The sequence below is a fragment of the Bombina bombina genome, chromosome 6 (genome assembly GCF_027579735.1).
Source record: "Bombina bombina isolate aBomBom1 chromosome 6, aBomBom1.pri, whole genome shotgun sequence".
NCBI lineage: Eukaryota > Metazoa > Chordata > Amphibia > Anura > Bombinatoridae > Bombina > Bombina bombina.
This window is the reverse complement of record NC_069504.1, coordinates 625603560-625624230: the sequence shown is the minus strand read 5'-3', so window position 1 is coordinate 625624230 and position 20671 is coordinate 625603560. Positions and strand designations below refer to the sequence as shown.

At 37.4% G+C, this 20671-nt stretch overlaps 1 protein-coding gene across 1 annotated transcript in view; it reads left to right on the top strand.

Moving 5' to 3' along the window:
- The window catches only part of SV2B (synaptic vesicle glycoprotein 2B), a 136166-nt gene that overhangs the window by 101748 nt on the left and 13747 nt on the right, over positions 1 to 20671 (top strand). Inside the window, exons 4-8 of the mRNA XM_053719916.1 lie at positions 5614 to 5747; positions 6119 to 6208; positions 9870 to 9980; positions 11588 to 11676; positions 11799 to 11963. Coding sequence (XP_053575891.1) covers positions 5614 to 5747; positions 6119 to 6208; positions 9870 to 9980; positions 11588 to 11676; positions 11799 to 11963 — 589 coding nt within the window. The remainder of the gene's footprint in view (positions 1 to 5613; positions 5748 to 6118; positions 6209 to 9869; positions 9981 to 11587; positions 11677 to 11798; positions 11964 to 20671) is intronic.

Here is a 20671-nt window from a genome sequence, read left to right as displayed (position 1 = left end):
ATACATTCCTACCAGGAGGGGCAAAGTTTCCCAAACCTCAAAATGCCTATAAATACACCCCTCACCACACCCACAATTCAGTTTTACAAACTTTGCCTCCTATGGAGGTGGTGAAGTAAGTTTGTGCTAGATTCTACGTTGATATGCGCTCCGCAGCAGGTTGGAGCCCGGTTTTCCTCTCAGCGTGCAGTGAATGTCAGAGGGATGTGAGGAGAGTATTGCCTATTTGAATTCAATGATCTCCTTCTACGGGGTCTATTTCATAGGTTCTCTGCTATCGGTCGTAGAGATTCATCTCTTACCTCCCTTTTCAGATCGACGATATACTCTTATATATATACCATTACCTCTACTGATTCTCGTTTCAGTACTGGTTTGGCTTTCTACTACTTGTAGATGAGTGTCCTGGGGTAAGTAAGTCTTATTTTCTGTGACACTCTAAGCTATGGTTGGGCACTTTTTTATAAAGTTCTAAATATATGTGTTCAAACATTTATTTGCCTTGACTCAGGATGTTCAACATTCCTTATTTCAGACAGCCAGTTTCATATTTGGGATAATGCATATGAATTAATCAATTTTTTTCTTACCTTAAAATTTGACTTTTTCCCTGTGGGCTATTAGGCTCGCGGGGGCTGAAAATGCTTCATTTTATTGCATCATTCTTGGCGCGGAGTTTTTTGGCGCAAATTTTTTTTTCTGTTTCCGGCGTTTTTTTGACGTTTTTTTGCGCCAAAAGTGTCGGCGTTCCGGATGTGGCGTCATTCTTGGCGCCAAAAGCATTTAGGCGCCAAATAATGTGGGCGTCTTTTTTGGCGCTAAAAAATATGGGCGTCATTATTGTCTCCACATTATTTAAGTCTCATTATTTATTGCTTCTGGTTGCTAGAAGCTTGTTCACTGGCATTTTTTCCCATTCCTGAAACTGTCATTTAAGAATTTGATAAATTTTGTTTTATATGTTGTTTTTTCTATTACATATTGCAAGATGTCTCTGTTTGTCCCTGAGTCAGAAGCCACTTCTGGAAAAATGCTTAACTGAGTTTCAGTTCTACCAAAGCTAAGTTCATTTATTTTAAATGTTATAAATGTTTATCTTTAGCTATGGTTTGTAATAAGTTATTATGATATACTTTTACAGGCAGATTCCATTAGTATTTATGCTTTATACATTTCCATTCTTAAGTGCAAGAAATGTTTAGAAGATTTATAAGAAATATTTTTTCTGATTAAGGCTATGTCTGACTTCGTGCCTTCTAATACGATTTTTAGGTCTTTTTCACTTCTTTTTTAATTATTGAAGTTTCAAATGACCAACAACATACTGATTTATCCTTCTCTGATGATGTTTTTTTCTCTTTCAGAAATTTATTTTAGCATTGTTAAGGGACAACATTTACTAGACTAGGTGCCGTTGCATTTGTCTTGTTGTTTTGCATTTTGCAAGTCCTCTGTTTTGACTGGTCCTTTAAACTGGACTATCATGCTAATGATTTAATTTGTGTCTTCATTTTATTGAATATATTCGCAAATGAGGGTTAATCTATGTCTTTAGCTATTTTAGCTAGAAGAATTCTGTGATTTTTAAAAAAAATAAATAAATAAAAATAAAATAATAATCCATATTTCTTTTGTTCTAAGATAATCAATTATAATTGGATTCAATTCTTAACTGTTACTATGGGCTTCAAGATTGAGTTCTAAGACTAAAACTTTAAGCTTATACTAGTTTGGTTGTTCTTATTAAGGAAGGAATCCTTAGTTCTTTCCCAAGTAACATGTTTTTAATTGGGGTTCGAAATTAGCTCCCTAATGTTGCAATGCATGTGCCGTATTCCAGCTTGGCTGGTAAGGGGCAGGTTAAGACTTCTTTGAAATTTATTTGGTTCTATTTTGTCCAAATTTCTTTGATTTTATTCCAGTAAGGCTAACACTTTCTTTCAGTGTGTTTCTGTCCTATATATTTTGGATACTGTTGAGACATGGCTGGTTACCCATGGGGTTCAAGCGCTGCTCAGACCTGGAATCTTCTGGGGTTTTTATTCCAGTTCCTTTTCTAGGAACTGGGTTTTGGAGTTTTATTCAAACTATTCTGCCTTTTTGTGGTCATTGATTGCATTATTTGTTTTCTTTAGATACAATAAATGCGTATTCTTCATTTTTCTGTTTTCATTCAGATTATTTCCTGAGGATGCGGATTCTCATATGTTTCACTTGCTCTTCAGGACATAGTTAGAGGATCTTTTTTCAAAAGCTCTTGATTCCTCACGCAAGGGTCACCTTTTTTTAGGTTTCCAGATGGTTTATGTCACTATCTTTGTCTCTATCAGACAAGGGACATTTTGTATTGGGTTCCGTCTGTCGGTACCTTTAGTCTCTATTATTTCCTTCAGTTGCTATATATGCATAGAAGTTTTAACAGCATTGGATTCAATTCCCTTTGCTCATTTTCAATGGAAAGATCCTTTCCAGCTTTTTATGAGTGTTGTTTTCTTCAAGAACATGGTTGGAGGATCAATTAACCAAAAAGTTTGTTGATTCCTCAGACAAGAGTAACCTTTTTTATATTTCCGGATAGATTCAGTGTCCATGACTCTGTCTCTGTTGGACAGGAGACGTCTGAAATTGGTTTCAGCTTATCGAAACCTTCAGTCTCAATCATTCCCTTCGGTAGCCTTATGCATGGAAATTCTAGGTTCTTATGACTGCTGCATTGGACGTGTTCCCCTTTGCTCATTTTCACATGCGACCTCTTCAGCTCTGTATGCTGAACCAGTGGTGCCGGGATTATACAAAGATATCTCATTTAATATCTTTAAAACTGATTGTTCGACACCCTCTGACGTGGTACAGACCACCATCGTTTAGTTCAGGGGGCTTCTTTTTTTCTTCCAACCTGGACTGTGATCTCAACAGATGCAAGTCTGACAGGTTGGGGAGCTGTATGGGGGTTTCTGACAGCACAAGGGGTTTGGGAAATCTCAGGAGGTGAGATTACCAATCAATATTTTGGAACTCCGTGCAATTTTCAGAAGCTCTTCAGTCATGGCCTCTTCTAAAGAGAGAATCATTCATTTGTTTTCAGACAGACAATGTCACAACTGTGGCATATATCAATCATCAAGGAGGGACTCACAGTCCTCTGGCTATGAAAAAAGTATCTCGAATACTGGTATGGGCGGAATCCAGCTCCTGTCTAATCTCTGCGGTTCATATCCCAGGTATTGACAATTGGAAAGCGGATTATCTCAGTCGCCAAACGTTACATCCGGGCGAGTGGTCTCTTCACCCAGAGGTGTTTCTTCAGATTGTTCAAATGTGGGGACTTCCAGAAATAGATCTGATGGCTTCTCATCTAAACAAGAAACTCCCCAGGTATCTGTCCAGATCCAGGGATCCTCAGGCGGAAGCAGTGGATGCATTGTCACTTCCTTGGAAGTATCATCCTGCCTATATCTTTCCGCCTCTAGTTCTTCTTCCAAGAGTAATCTCCAAGATTCTGAAGGAATGCTCGTTTTTTCTGCTGGTGGCTCCAGCATGGTCTCACAGGTTTTGGTATACGGATCTTGTCCGCATGGCTTCTTGCCAACCGTGGACTCTTCCGTTAAGACCAGACTTTCTGTCACAAGGTCCTTTTTTACCATCAGGATCTCAAATCCTTAAATTTAAAGGTATGGAGATTGAACGCTTGATTCTTAGTCAAAGAGGTTTCTCTGACTCTGTGATTAATACTATGTTACAGGCTCATAGATCTGTATCTAGGAAGATATATTATCAAGTCTGGAAAACTTACATTTCTTGGTGTCTTTCTCATCATTTTTCCTGGCATTCTTTTAGAATTCCGAGAATTTTTCAGTTTCTTCAGGATGGTTTGGATAAAGGTTTGTCTGCAAGTTCCTTGAAAGGACAAATCTCTGCTCGTTCTGTTCTTTTTCACAGAAGGATTGCTATTCTTCCTGATATTCATTGTTTTGTACAAGCTTTGGTTCGTATAAAACCTGTTATTAAGTCAATTTCTCCACCTTGGAGTTTGAATTTGGTTCTGGGGGCTCTTCAAGGTCTTCCGTTTGAACCTATGCATTCACTGGACATTAAATTACTTTCTTGGAAAGTTTTGTTTTCTTTTGGCCATCTCTTCTGCTAGAAGAGTTTCTGAATTATCTGCTCTTTCTTGTGAATCTCCTTTTCTGATTTTCCATCAGGATAAGGCGGTGTTGCGAACTTCTTTTAAATTTTTACCTAAGGTTGTGAATTCTAACAACATTAGTAGAGAAATTGTGGTTCCTTCATTATGTCCTAATCCTAAGAATTCTAAGGAGAGATCATTGCATTCTTTGGATGTAGTTAGAGCTTTGAAATATTATGTTGAAGCTACTAAGAATTTCCGAAAGACTTCTAGTCTATTTGTTATCTTTTCCGGTTCTAGGAAAGGTCAGAAGGCCTCTGCCATTTCTTTGGCATCTTGGTTGAAATCTTTAATTCATCATGCTTATGTCGAGTCGGGTAAATCTCCGCCTCAAAGGATTACAGCTCATTCTACTAGGTCAGTTTCTACTTCCTGGGCGTTTAGGAATGAAGCTTCGATTGATCAGATTTGCAAAGCAGCAACTTGGTCTTCTTTGCATACTTTTACTAAATTCTACCATTTTGATGTGTATTCTTCTTCTGAAGCAGTTTTTGGTAGAAAAATACTTCAGGCAGCTGTTTCAGTTTGATTCTTCTGCTTATAATTTCAGTTTTCTTCATTATAAGATTTAAACTTTATTTTGGGTGTGGATTATTTTTCAGCGGAATTGGCTGTCTTTATTTTATCCCTCCCTCTCTAGTGACTCTTGCGTGGAAGATCCACATCTTGGGTAGTCATTATCCCATACGTCACTAGCTCATGGACTCTTGCTAATTACATGAAAGAAAACATAATTTATGTAAGAACTTACCTGATAAATTCATTTCTTTCATATTAGCAAGAGTCCATGAGGCCCACCCTTTTTTGTGGTGGTTATGATTTTTTTGTATAAAGCACAATTATTCCAATTCCTTGTTTTTTATGCTTTCGCACTTTTTTCTTATCACCCCACTTCTTGGCTATTCGTTAAACTGATTTGTGGGTGTGGTGAGGGGTGTATTTATAGGCATTTTGAGGTTTGGGAAACTTTGCCCCTCCTGGTAGGAATGTATATCCCATACGTCACTAGCTCATGGACTCTTGCTAATATGAAAGAAATGAATTTATCAGGTAAGTTCTTACATAAATTATGTTATTCTATCCGTCTTTATTTTCACTTTGCCTTCATTGTCTTCTGTCTTTCTATTGTGAAATGTATGATAGTAATTTATTTAAATGTGTTGTGAGAACTTTATCAGTAGACATAAAAGAACATTTCAGGTTGAAGAATCTTTTGCAGCATAGTTTTATGTAAAAACAACAAATAAATAGAAAGATGTTGCAGTTTTGGATTCACATTTGAATTACTATCATAAAAAAGTCCCTACAAATCCAGACCTTTAAACCTAATGTTTTTTTTTCTAATTCAGCTACTACGTACATACCTGTATATGTATTGTGCATTATTGTTATGGCAAATTTTAACTGTTTATATGTATGTTTTTCAGGATGGGGATTCAGTATGGGGACACACTACCATTTCCATAGTTGGAGAGTTTTTGTTGTAATATGTGTGCTGCCTTGCATAGCCTCTATCATTGCATTAAAGTTTATGCCTGAAAGTCCGCGGTTCTTACTAGAGGTAATGTATTTATGCTATAAATTATAGTATCAAAATGGCTATCAATTATTGGGAAAAAAAGGAAAGTCAAAGTAATTATATATATATATATATATATATATATATATATATATATATATATATATATATATAAAAGCAAAGCACATAATACATTGTGTTTAGGGTGATTAGAGATCACAAGGAGATTCAGTTACATATTTTTGTAGAGAGAAAACATTCCACATCGTTAGACAGATTATGGGAAAATCATATAAAACCAAGAGGAATGAAAATAAAACCCAAATAAATATAAAATATAATAAATACAATGAATAAAGATGTTAGACATGATGCTATTATGGGGAGGTGTAACCTGTTTCTTTCTTGTACAGATAGGCAAGCATGATGAAGCCTGGATGATTCTGAAGCGAATTCATGACACTAACATGAGAGCTAAAGGGGAGCCAGAAAAAGTTTTTACTGTAAGTTTTATAAATAAAAAATTCAATATACAACTATACATTAAAGGGACACTGAACCTAAATTTGTTCTTTTGTGATTCAGATCATGCAATTTTAACAACATGGCTTGTTCTCGCTGATTGGTGGATAAATTTATCCACCAATAAAAAAGTGCCGTCCAGAGATTTGAACCAAAAAAGAAACTTAGATACCTTCTTTTTCAAATAAAGATAGCAAGTGAACGAATAAAAATTGATATTAGGAGTAAATTATTAAGTTGCTTAAAATTGCATGCTCTATCTGAAACACAAAAGAAAAAAATTTGGGTTCAGTGTCCCTTTAACTATACAATACTGTGCAAAGGTTTTAGGCAGATGTGGAAAAAAATACTGTAAAGTAAGAATGCTTTCAAAAATAGAATTATTAATAGTTTAATTTTTATCAATTAACAAAATGCAAAGTGAGTGAAAAGAAGAAAAATCTAAGCTGTCCATAGTGATTGCCATATCTGTTTAAAGAAATGTTTGAACAATTTTCCATTATTAACCCTGACATATGCATTTTTCATACGCCTCTCCCCCTTAAGGCGGCAATATGGCAACCCTAGCTGTCCAAGCTCTTCTGAAGAGGCACAAAGAAACTGGTGATATTGATGACCATAGAACAAATATTGATTTGATTCAGATTTATTTTATTTTGTACAGTATTCTTACTTTACAACATTTTTTCACAACTAAACAATAATAAATACAAAAATCACAATGATGTGGTTAACACAGAAAATAATATAAACTAAAAATAAAATGTGCAACAAAACCCACACACAAATAGTGATAATAATATAGACCAATATGCAGGAATATATCCAAAGTGAAAACAATCTTTAATGGAAACACAAATACAAATAGTTCAAATGATGTTCCTCAAAAGGAAGAGAAATAAACACATCATAGCATAATATAAAAACACAATAAGGAGCTCCCTATATAGCCACAATGAACTTCATGAAAATATGTTTTTTTTTGTTTTGTTTTTAATTGTTTATTTAGCGCTTTCAAGTCAAAAGTAATAAGAACACGTGCACAAAACCAGCTGTATTAAATTTCTGTATTGGAGTTGTTTTTATCTATATGTGTACAGCTCAAACATCCTTTTCTGACACATTTATGGAAACCCTTAGTTCTCCGTTGCAGCCAATTATCCTGCTTGATATCCTCCCTAAGTTTACTAGGCGCCAAAAGGTTTTTTTAAGTTCTGTTTTTTTTAAAAAAAATTACTTAATACTGTTTTTAGCTGTTTGAGCTGTACACATATACTGTAGATAAAAACAACTCCAATGTTATCTCCTTAAGAGAAAATAAAATGCACAAAATTAAAAGTTCCATGAATTGCAAGACCACTTATGTGGTCTATTATTTGTCATGTTCATGTGGTAAAATATATATTGGGAAAACTAAACGGAGTCTCAAAATTCACTTTAGAGAATATTAAGCTAACATTGAACAAGGAGTACTCACACATGGAGTTTCTGCCCATTTTGTGGAGGCACATAACCAAGACACCAGTAGCTTGAAAGTAAAAGCAATAGAATGGGTTAAGTTGGATACTAGAGGAGGCAATAGACTATTAGCCCTTAGAGGTAGAGAAACGTATTAGATACGTATTTTAGGTAGTTTAGAACCGATGGGGATGAATAGGGAAATAAATCTAGCAGCCTTCCTGATAGCAGACTAAACCCTCTTTCTGACATCAGATATATACCTTCTTTAGAGTTTTTTTAGTAACATAAGTAAACACATTTAAACATATTTTTTGTACTTATATATCTTTATATACATTTTTTGCACTTCCTTCCTTTTTAAATATCCATATGGGAGAAAAGAAATTTAAATACCAGTTATTTGACGTCAAAGGGTTACACATAGAAGTGCATTATTAGACTTGCAGCATAGGCATACATATGTTATCGCATTAGTTTGCACATATTGTTATTTTCTGATATGACATCTTTATACCCCTTATGAGTACACATGGTTTCTTATGATTGAATAGTAAGTGTTCCCTATTTCAGAATATAGTGACTGTCCCTTTAATTAACTATTTTAATTTCCAATAACAAAAAGCGTTGTCATATTGTGTTGATGTTGTATACTAAGCACCTGATGAATGATAAAGGATGAGATGTGTTATTATAATGTCAGAATCATGCAATGTAATGCATTTAATATACCAAGTTCCCCCTCATTCCATCAAGTGAGTTTTAGTATTAAGTATAGCAGTAAAATGTTAGTCGCTTATTTAGTACAGTTTTTTTTACCTTGTATTGTCCATTTACTGCACATACTGTTATTACCTTAACCCAATAAGCAGAGCATTATCGGACTTTTAACTAGTCATTGGAGAAGCATGATCATGTGAGACACTCCCTAAACATTCTTATAGACGGTTACGATATTCAGTGGGCAGCCTCTGGCGAAGTAGGGAGTTCCCCTACGAAAAGTGTTAGGCCATGCCCACCATCTATGTGTCACTCGCTCACAGCTGATCAATTAGCCAGCTGAACTTTACTAAGCGCCTGTGAGTTGTTTTGTGGTGATATACACTGGAAAGTGTTTAGCTATAATTTTATATGGGACACTTTTGAACTCACACCACGCTTTGGAGGTCCCCAGCGGGATCGATAAGATTCTTGGATCCCTGGAGATGTCCCTGGTACACTGCGGTAGAGCCGTGAGACTCTTTATGTGCTTTTATCATACCTCATAACAGTTTGAGGTTCTTATGTGTGAGTGTGCGTTTGGTATTATTATAATAAATTCTTACAAGTTTTAACCTACTACGCTTAGAGGAGTGTGTGCCCCTGTTCCCTTTCTCCTATCATAGCATAATACTGTGTAAATCTTCACTCCCTAGATGGAAGGCAGACCCAGAATACTCACATTAGTTAGAGCTTCAACAGCTCAAGATAATTATCTCTATAGTGCAGACCCCAGGCAGACTGGATACAAACAATGACAAATGCTTAAAGCAAATTTACAATTTATTAAAAACAAAAGCCAAAGTTTTTTAGATCACTAAGTGTAACAGGTAAAAATATACAAGGATACTATGTGTGTGATAGTCTGTGGTTACAGACCACATGAAGCTCCACACTGTATCTGTAGTCTTTCTGTACAGTACAAATACCCCTCCTTGAGTCCAATTTGAACAATACTTGAATGAATCCAATGATCATTTCACCAACTGCTGTTAGTTTTTTCCTTGAAATCTGTTCATGTTCAGATTGACAGGTGAAGAAGACCTACATGGTTTTCAACCTATAGAGTGTTGAGCCTAGGTACATTGGTTATTGTTATTCTTTCTCCTGTGAGCAATGTCATTCATAGAAGAAAACTATGAAAAGACTTTGGGCTAAATCACAAGCCAGTTTTAATGGAGATATTTGTTGTTAAGATCAGTTGCTAAGTTTACAACTTCCATGAGATTTAATCTCCAGGAAGATTCTACAAATTGAAGCGATTAGGATATTACAACCCATTGTTATGATTCCTTTATGTTCAACTGAGAATGCAATGTAAGCAAAACATAAAGCTTCCTCTCATACATATTCTTTACATATATCATTTTTTAGGCTGTTCTAAGCTTGTTACTGCCTTTTCACTTTAAGTTTTTTACTTCATAGGTTTCTCAAATTAAGACCCCAAAACAACTTGATGAATTTATCGAAATACAAAGTGCCACGGGGACATGGATTCAACGATTGTTTGTCAGGTTGATGACTACTGTTAAACAGGTATAATATACCAAATATACTGTTTTCCTCATGTTAATCACAAATACACTGGAGGTTATGAAGGTTGTAACCATATCTGGCTACATTTAGATAAACAGATTTGTTTTCTTGTAGTAATCTAAATAAACAGATTAACTGTAATATAGAATATATATGTAATGAATTCCACAGTGCCTCTGTAAATCCTTCTCCTGTTACTATTAATATGTGGACTGACACCTTAAAGGGACAATCTAGCTAATGAACGTTAACTGAAGTGACTATCAGTAGGAAGGGACTATTAACCAATGAGTATTAGCTGGAAGTTACCATCAGCCACTGAGTATTAGTAGCACGTATTTGGTACAGCAGTGTTAGTTTTAGTTGAAATAGCAATTACTTCACATTTGTTCCTGCACAAAAAAGAGAATAAATTAGTTGTATAGAAATGTTGCTCTTTCATGTGCATGCATTATATTTATGGTATTTGAGTTTATTACATTCCTCCTACTAAAGAGTTTTACAAAAGATTACCACAGACGTCTTAAAGTTACCGTCTTACACCTACTAACATTAAAGTTACTGTGTAATGATAAGCAATTACCTTAACACTTAAAGAGACACAAAACCCAAATTCCTTATTTCATGATTCAGATCATGCAATTTTAAGCATCTTTCTAATTTACTCCTATTATCATTTTTTTCTTCTTTCTTTTGCTATCTTTATTTGAAAAAAACAGGAATGTAAGCATATTAGCCGGCCCATTTTTGGTTCAGCACCTGGGTAGAGCTTGCTGATTGGTGGCTACATTTAGGTTAATTTTAGCTGTAGTGTAGAGCTTAAACTCCTACCCCTGATCCCCGACCTGATCCCACCCAAACAGCTCATTTCCCTCCCTCACCCCTGACTCAGCAAGCCGATACAGAGTGTCACTGTCTTTATCATTGATATGCGCTCCTTTACCATTTAAAGGCAGATGCCTTCTGCATCTGTCTCAAAGCTGACAGCCGAGACTGCAGCATGAGGCATAGGTATTATGTCAACAGGGTACGCTGAGCAACGTACCCTGGGATGTAGTACCTATGTCCAAAATGCGTAAGGGGTTAAACATACAGAGAGCATCATAAAATCCCTTATATTAATTAAATGAAACCCTACATTTTCTATCATGATTCAGATAGCACATTGCAATTTTAAACAACTTTATAATTTACTTCTGTTATCAAATTTTCTTAGTTCTGTTGGTATCTTTTGTTGAAAAAAGCTCAGGAGCGTGCATTTGTCTGGAGCACTATATGGCAGCAGTTTTGCAAGAATGTTATCCATTTGCAAGAGCACTAGATGGCAGCACCATTTCCCGCCATGTAGGGCTCCAGACGCCTACCTAGGTATCTCTTCAACAAAGAATACAATGGGAACAAAGCAAATTTAATAATAGAAGTAAATTGGAAACTTTTTAAAAAGTGTATTCTCTTTCTGAGTGCAAAAGAGAATTTTTGAGTTTCATATCCCTTTAAGATCTTTCGGTGCTACGGATCATAATATATGCCCTGTTATGTAGCACTGTCTCCTGTTAAACTATTATTGTAGTATATAAATGATCTGAAATATATCAATTCTATTTCAGGTATGGGAGAACATGCTGCAATGCTTTACTGGCCAGTTCCAGAAGAACACTATAATGTTGGCGGTGGTTTGGTTTACAATATCTCTAAGGTATCATTCTTTATTTTCCTGGCCAATCAGTGCACATTATTTCTAATCAGCATAAAAATGATTGTTGCTTTTCCCCTATTTCTTTTGCTATAAACCATTTATTTTTTTCTGCATCCCTGCAGTTACTATGGTCTGACAGTTTGGTTTCCTGACACAATACGTTACATTCAAGATGAAGATTACGAGAGCAGAGCGAAAGTATTCATGGATGAAAATGTGAGGAATTTTATATTCAACTTCACTCTAGAGAATCAAATACACAAAGATGGTCACTACTTTAATGATAAGTAAGTTATTTTTACATTTCACATCGCTTAACACACAACATGTGTAAGAGATCAAACAGATTTCTAAATGTGCAAAACAAAATATTTTTCAAATATAAGTTATAGAATTGAAACTAATAGCTTTCTCTAACATTGCAATGAAAAATGGTGCAATTCACAAACATTTGTAACTGCCCCTTGTCAGAGCAGCCAGTGGCGAGATCAGCTCCGCTGAAATAAATGGAGTTGCATCTATCTTACAACTGTCAAAAGTAGAGTAAAGCCAAAATTAAACTTACATGATTCAGATAGAGCATTTAATTTTGAACAATTTTCCAATTTACTTATTTTTTCTAATTTGATTTGTTCCTTTTGTATCCTTTGTTGAAAAGCATACCTAGGTAGGTTCAGGACCAGCAATTCACTACAGGGAGCTAGAAGCTGATTGGTAGCTACAAAGATATACCTCATTGACTTTCTCAAGGTTTTCCGTTCGCTCCTAGTAGTGGCATTGCTGCCCCTTCAGTAAAGCATACCAAAAGAGAAGGAAGCGCACTTAGTAATATAACTACATTGTTCAAGATTCGAATCATGAAGGAAAAAAAAATATGTTTCATGTCTCTTTAACTCCCCTGACCATGGAAAAGCTTCCACTGTCATGGATACAGTAATCACAAAAATATTTTAAAATCAATTGTGCTGCTTCTTTCTAACAACTGTTAACTATCACAAAATGTTTTAAAACAAATTATGAAACAAACAAAACGTAACATAAAGAAAAAAAGAAAAGAAAAAAGAAATACATAAAAAAGAAACAACAAACAGCCTCTATAAAACAGTCCACTCTACTTTGAAAACATAAAATAAAAAAAATAAAAAAGACAACCTAATGAGTTTTGATATAGAGCGACACAACCGCGATACGTAAGTTCACATGGACAATGGAGCCTTGTTAAATCCTGCATGTGGTTTAAGTGAAAAATACTGTACATGCCTTAACGCCCTGAAATACCCAGAAACATCCTCAGCCAACCCCTTTTTGTGTCTCTAAGACTGTAGAGACTAATTCCATTCTGCCAGCTGGACTACTTTAACATAACAACTAACAGTTACATTCATTTACAGATCCCATTGTATAAATGTGTCTCCAGTGTGTCTCACCTGTAGTTATTGTTTTTCCGTGTTTCTTGCAATTTACGTTTGCTGTGTGAGTCATCATGTATTGAGCCTCTTAAAACAACTATGGCCCAGATTACAAGAGGAGCGCTAGTGATAGAGCGCACCATTTGGTTTTACAAGCACATGGTTACCATTTGGTGCTACAAGCACATGGTTACCATTTGGTGCTACAAGCACATGGTTACCATTTGGTGCTACAAGCACATGGTTACCATTTAGTGCTACAAGCATATGGTTACCATTTAGTGCTGCAAGCATATGGTTACCATTTGCTGTTACAAACACATGGTAAAACAAATTACCAGATGATGTTTAGCAGACATCCCAACTCTCCCTGAAGTTTAGGGAGTCTCCCTCATTGTAATAGTGGTTCCCTGATGCCAGCAAATGAAATGCAAACTCCCTGAAACTACAAGTACCATGATCCAACGTGGCCCAAATCTGGAAACAGTGTTTCTTTAAGGAATGCCATTAGTTGCAGGGACGTCATTGAGCAGGAAGTCATTGTCACAGCTAGTCTGTCTTTATTTTCAGCGTATTGCTTGTCTGCCACCCTCCCTCCTGCTGTTTGGAGGTGGCGATAAGGCTCTTGGGGGAGGAGAATCGGCAGCAAGCAACATCGGCTGCAGCATAGGCTGAGTGAGAACTGAGAAAGAGGGCAAAGAGAGTGTGCCCCTGTGAGGGAGGAGATAGACACCCCTTCTGTCAGGTCCTTATCAAATTGACTCTACTGTGAGTACAAAACATAATTACAAATAGCCTCTCAAACTCAAAATCACACATGCTCCCAGACACAAAACCCAAAAGTCGTACAGGGACAACTATACTGAGTACTTCACAAGCTAGGATGCTATGGAACCCTCAAAGCATGCATCAGTATTCAAAAAGTCCCCACTGATTTTAATAAAATAAAAACAAAGACTAACTCATTAACTGCACGTAATTAAACTTGGTATTCTAAAATATTTGCGCATTTAGCAAGCATATGATCACTGGAAAATAGGTTTGTTGCATGTGGTTGTGCAATAAAACTACTTTTTTAATTGTGAGTTTAGTGGGAAGCTACTTTAATGATGTCTCTATCTTATTTAGGGTTTCCAGGAATCCAATATATAACCAGGGGGGCGCACAGCACGCAGCGCAGTAGCCGGTGAAGCCACCTCCCTGACATGAGTTTTTGCAGGTTGGGATGTCTGGTTTAGTGTGGCCGATATCTCTTTAGTGCGCCTTATACTTTCCGTGAATAGCGCAGCCTCTCTTAATATCATTCAAATAACAACACATAACAGCGCTATAACGATTTGAAGTAAAGTGTTAGGGCTAAAAAAAAGTATATTAAATCACATGTAAAACACATTAAAATAAAGTATTAAACATATATATATATATATATATATATATATATATATATATATATATATACATAATTAAAGTATATGTTTACTATTCAAATAAATGTATAAAAAATCCTTTAAAGGGATATGGTATATAACAAGGTGTTGGTTTAGGAAGGGCTCAAAGGTGTGTGTCTATCTATCTATCTATCTATCTATCTATCTATCTATCTATCTATATGTGAGTGTGTATGTAAATATGTGTATGTATGTGTTCATATGTACGTTTGTGTGCACATACATATGCCATATACCATATCTCTTTCAAACATTGTTAGCACCATTATTTTAAAATGTAAACATATATATATATATATATATATATATATATATATACACACAGTATATACTGTATATATAAACATAAACCCAAAATATTTCTTTCATGATTCAGATAGTGCACACAACATTCCATTTTACTTCTATTATCAAATTTGTTTAGTTCTGTTAGTATACTTTGTTGAAAAGTATGCATAGGTAGGCTCATTAGCTGGGACTTGCTGCTGATTGGTGGATGCACATTAGTAATGTGTTCAGATACCTCGCAGTAGTGCACTGCTGCTACTTCAATAAAGGATGCCAAGAGAATGAAAGCAAAATTGATAATAGAACTAAATTGAAAAGTTGTTTCAAAATGTACGCTCTATCTGAATCATAAAAAAAAATGTGTTTCATGTCCCTTTAAATAGTTTTGTTATTCACTCTGTTTACGATCAACAGAGCTAATATTTTTCTGCTCCACTTTTAATCTGGGCCTATATATGGTAAAGGCAGGAACACCCACTGACAACTAGAAAAGATAGGTAACACAAGCCTCTAAAAATTACAAACATGATCTCACCTGAACAAGACACCGTGGCAGCCTAACAATCCTCCATGAATACAAGCAGATACATATTTATAGATTTTAAAAACAAAAATGAGTGCAATTGTTTAAAAATGACCTTTAAAATATAAGTGGGTTGTAAAGACAAGGATCATCTAATTAACTTGCGTCTAGGATCAGTGCAAGTGTAAATTTGGCCCTGAGCAGAAACAGTTAAATCTTCTATCTGTGTATTATGCTTACTTTTTAAATGAGATTTAACTTTGTTGATTGATGCTGCACACATTTAGCAAATGGGCTTGATGGAAACATAATTAAATAAACTGTTCTTTCAATATTTTAGCTGTAAGTTGTGCTTACTTGTTAGCAGGTACTGACATCTAGTGGAGGTTATTATTATTACTTACTAAGAATCCCATAGTTGGCAACCATGAAGGATATTTTAAAGGGAAAGTGTACTATAACATTTGTTTCCCCTTAATGGCCCATATGGTGCACTAATGTTATGTGATAAGCTGTATCACTGGATCGCGCAAATATTAGCGTGCATATTGATATTATAAGTCCATGGTAAATCAGATTTACCAGAGAGAGAAGGATTTGTGAGGCCGGCTAATTTAAGGTGACTAGCTGTAAAATTGTCCTGCACACGGATAATCTCAGCATACCTTAAGAATGCGCTGTTGGCCCGAGGGTGGGGCACAATAACCAAGGTTTAAGGCAGTGTTTCCCAACTCCAGTCCTCAGGACCCTTAACAGCCACACATTTATTATATCTTAGCTAGAGCACAGGTGAAGTGATCAACTGATGGGTGAGATGATTATTTCACCTGTGCTCTAGATAAGATATAATGAATTAAGGGTCCTAAGGACTGGATTTGGAAAACACTGGTTTAAGGGAGAGGGTTTGTTGAGTGGAACTCAGGTGCAGAAATTAACACAAGTAAGACAAGTGTAAATATAAAATTAAAGTTTATTTTCAAGATTCAAAACACCATAAAGGAAATAAATAAAGGCAGAGTCCAGGGCCAGGGGGTCAAGTACTGAATGGTCAGACTAAATAAGGTTCAGGTTGACACAAGGTAGGTTACTTAATACAGGATAGGATGGAGGACTCAAGGCATGTCAACAGACAGGAAATCAACCACCAGACAGGATATTAAAGGCCACTGCGTACAGTAGCACACTAGACACTGGATACTGCAGGATACTGGGTAAAAAAGTGCGGGAAAGAGGACACTAAACATTGGTTACAGTAGGACACTGGTTACAGCAGGACACTGGTTACAGTAGGGCACTGATTACAGTAGGACACTGGTTACAGTAGGGCACTGCTTACAGTAGGAAACTGGTTACAGTAGGGCACTGGTTACAGTAGGACACTGGTTACAGCAGGGCACTGGATACATCAGTGTCAGGGGTTTTCCCTGTTTTGTTTGCCATGTGCTGCTGGCAGCTATTTTACTCACCTCTCTTCCTGACTATGGTGCATTGTGGGGGATGCTGCTCATTTCCTGCACTTCCTTTTATGGCCAGACGGGTGTGCATCATCCGTGTGAGACAGGATGCAGTCTCAGAATTGTGATGTCATCACTTATTATTTAAAGGGCCTCTGTTCAGTATGCTTTGCCTTTGCGTTGTCTCAGACCTGTTTGTGAGACACTATCCACTATCCTAAAGCCACAGGTCACCCAGGCAAGAACCAAATGATTTGGTCTGTCACTCGACAATTCTGTTGGCCAGGTCTTTGTTCTGATGTTGCTGTGTATGTTGCCTCCTGCTCAGTTTGTGCACAGAATAAGACTCCTTGACGTCTTCCTGTGGGTCTTCTTCAACCTATTACTAATGGTGAGCTTCCTTGGACACATCTTTCCATGGACTTCATTGTTGAGCTCCCTGTTTCCAATGGAAATACCGTTATCCTTATGGTGGTTGACCGTTTTTCTAAAATGTCACATTGCATTCCCTTGATTAAGCTGCCTACCGCTCAGGAGCTTGCTTCAATTTTTGCCCAGGAGGTCTTCCGTTTACATGGGTTACCCAAGGAGATAGTGTTGGACCAGGGAAGCCAGTTTGTCTCCAGATTTTGGTGTTCCTGTTGTGCTCAAATGGGGATCCAGCTTTCCTTCTCCTCGGCATATCACCTTCAATCCAATGGTGCTGCGGAATGGTCTAATCAAGCTCTGGAACAGTTCCTCCATTGCTATGTCTCAGATCACCACAATAATCGGTCTGAACTGTTACCTTGGGCAGAGTTTGCTCGTAATAGTGCTATTAATGCTTCCTCCAAGTTATCCCCGTTCATGGCGAATTATGGGTTTCAACCATCCTTGTTGCCCAATTCATTCATGTCTCAGGATATTCCGGCTTTGGAGGAGCATCTCCGGCAACTCTGTTCCACGTGGGTGCAGATTCAGGATTGCCTTAATCATTCTATGCAGCGCCAAAAGTTCCAGGCTGATCGTAGGCGTCTGCCTGCACCTTCCTACCAGGTTGGTGAGAGAGTTTGGCTGTCCTCTCGCAACTTGAACCTTTGTGTGCCTTCCAATAAATTGGCTCCCCGTTCTGTTGGTCCTTTTCGAATACTCCGACGGGTTAATCCTGTGGCCTACGCTCTTAACCTTCCTCCTGCTATGTGCATCTCCAATGTTTTTCATGTTTACCACTGTGTTGCCTCGTCCCCATCCTATCTTTGTTGACAACCATGAAGAGTATGAGGTAAGCAGCATTATTGACTCTTCTATGTCCAGGGGCCGTGTACAGTATTTGGTTCACTGGGGGGGCTACGGTCCAGAGGAGCGTTCTTGGGTTCCCTCCTCTGATGTTCATGCTGCCACCCTCCTCCGTGCCTTCCATGCCTGTTTCCCCTATAAGCCTTTTGTCTTCCCGCGGGGGAGGGGTCATTGAGGGGAGGGTACTGTCAGGCTTTTTCCCTGTTTTGTTTGCCATGTGCTGCTGGCAGCCATTTTACTCACCTCTCTTCCTGACTATGGTGCATTGTGGGGGATGCTGCTCATTTCCAGCACTTCCTTTTATGGCCAGACGGGTGTGCATCATCCGTGTGAGACAGGATGCAGTCTCAGAATTGTGATGTCATCACTTATTATTTAAAGGGCCTCTGTTCAGTATGCTTTGCCTTTGCGTTGTCTCAGACCTGTTTGTGAGAGTTCCTGTGTATTACCTGGCTGCCTGACGTCCTTCCTGGTTCCTGATCCCTGGCTTGTTCCTGACTCTGCTGTTTTCCTTGTTCCTGATTCCGGCTCTGACTATTCGCTTTGGCTCCTTACTCGGCTCGTCTGACTACCAGCTCTGGTGTTGACTCCTGACTTGTTATTTGACTTGTGGACTTTTTATTATTTTTTGCTATTTTATAAAGGTGTGATTATTTTTGCACTTCTCGTCTCAGTTTGATTTCTGGCACCCTGACAATCAGGACACTGGTTACAGCAGGACAATGGTTTCAGTAGAGCACTGGATACATCAGGGCACTGGTAACAGCAGGATACTAGTTACAGTAGGACACTGGTTACAGTATGGCACTGGTTACAGTAGGAGACTGGTTACAGTAGGGCACTGGTTACAGTAGGACACTGGTTAAAGTAGGACACTGGATATAGCAGGACACTGGTTAAGGTAGGACACTGGTTACAGCAGGACACTGATTACAGCAGGGCACTGGATACAGTAGGACGCTGGTTACACAAGGACACTGGTTACAGTAGGATACTGGTTATAGCAGGACACTAGATACATCATGACACTGTGATGAATACTGCATGAAACTGGATACAGCAAGACGCTGAATACAGAAGGACACAGGGCAGCATTCTGCAGGACACTGGAAACAGCAGCACACCATATACAGCTGGACACTGGATATAGCAGGACACAGGGAAGAATAATGCAGGCAGAAAATCATAGCATACCAACTCATCTTTCAGTTATCACAGAGACATCATGAAGTAATACCAGACCATCATAGTGACAACCTGATATAATATAAACCTATTGATATCATGATGTAGTGCTATCCTGCACCTAACCTATAGATATCATTGCTAGTACAATCACTCAGCCTAAATTGATTGGCTGAGTAAGTTTATATAGTAACTCCCACTCCTGAAATTAGACATGGCACCTTTAAATTCCACAGCAATATACACACACATATGCACACTGCTGCTGCATCAGGAGAAGGGCTTTAGCATTCCAGATGGAGGAATGCCAGAAGGTGGAACTTGAAGTCCGTTGGAGGAGCGGGGCTAGATGAATACATTACACAATGTATGATAGAGCAATAGCGTTCAAAATAATATTTTGTATCATAAATTTAAGTGTTTATTGAATGCCCCTTTAAGGAAAAGCTTTAACTTTTTAGTGTTTACAGATTTTTAAATGTTTACTGTCAGTTCACTTGGCAGTTTTTTGTTTTTATTTTATAAGAACAGGAATAAATTGTGTTGAACTTAATGGAGCTTTTGTCTTCTTGCAACTGTATTGTTAATTGCTTTTTTTTAAAAAAAGTTAAAAACAATATTTGAAAATAAAAATGTATAACAAAGGTAATTCACTGAAAATGGTTGCTTATTTCTGCAAGCACGTGCCATAGGCTATGGTTCATGCAGACATACACCTATATTACATGGTTGTTGAGCAGATGTGTAACTTGACCTTATGGGCATTGCTGTGGTAGGGACCTCCCCTCATTTCAACAGCACCCCTTCCAAAGTACCACTAACACCTAACCCCTAATTAAGTTACATTGTAGCACAACTAATCAGCATACCTGAATAAAACCAGATACCATATGATACAAAAACTTTTGTCTGGATGGATTGGTCACCTAGAAGACCTGGCTCCATCTCATCTGAGACCCCTGAGACATCTAGTTATCCTTCTGGGATTAGCAGAAAATCATAGCATGCCAACTCATCCTTCAGTTATCACAGAGACATCATGAAGTAATACCAGACCATCATATCAACAACCTGATGTAGTGCCAACCCATCCTGCACTTAACCTATAGATATCATGATGTTGTACCAACCCATCCGGCAGTTAACATATAAACATCATAATGTTGTACTAACCCATCCTGCACTTAACCTATAGATATCATGATGTAGTACCAACCCATCCTGCACTTAACCTATAGATATCATGATGTAGTACCAACCCATCTTGCACTTAACCTATAGATATCATGATGTAATACCAACCTATCCTGCAGTTAACCTATAGGTATCATGATGTAGTACCAACCTATCCTGCAGTTAACCTATAGATATCATGATGTAGTACGAACCCATCCTGCACTTAACCTATAGATA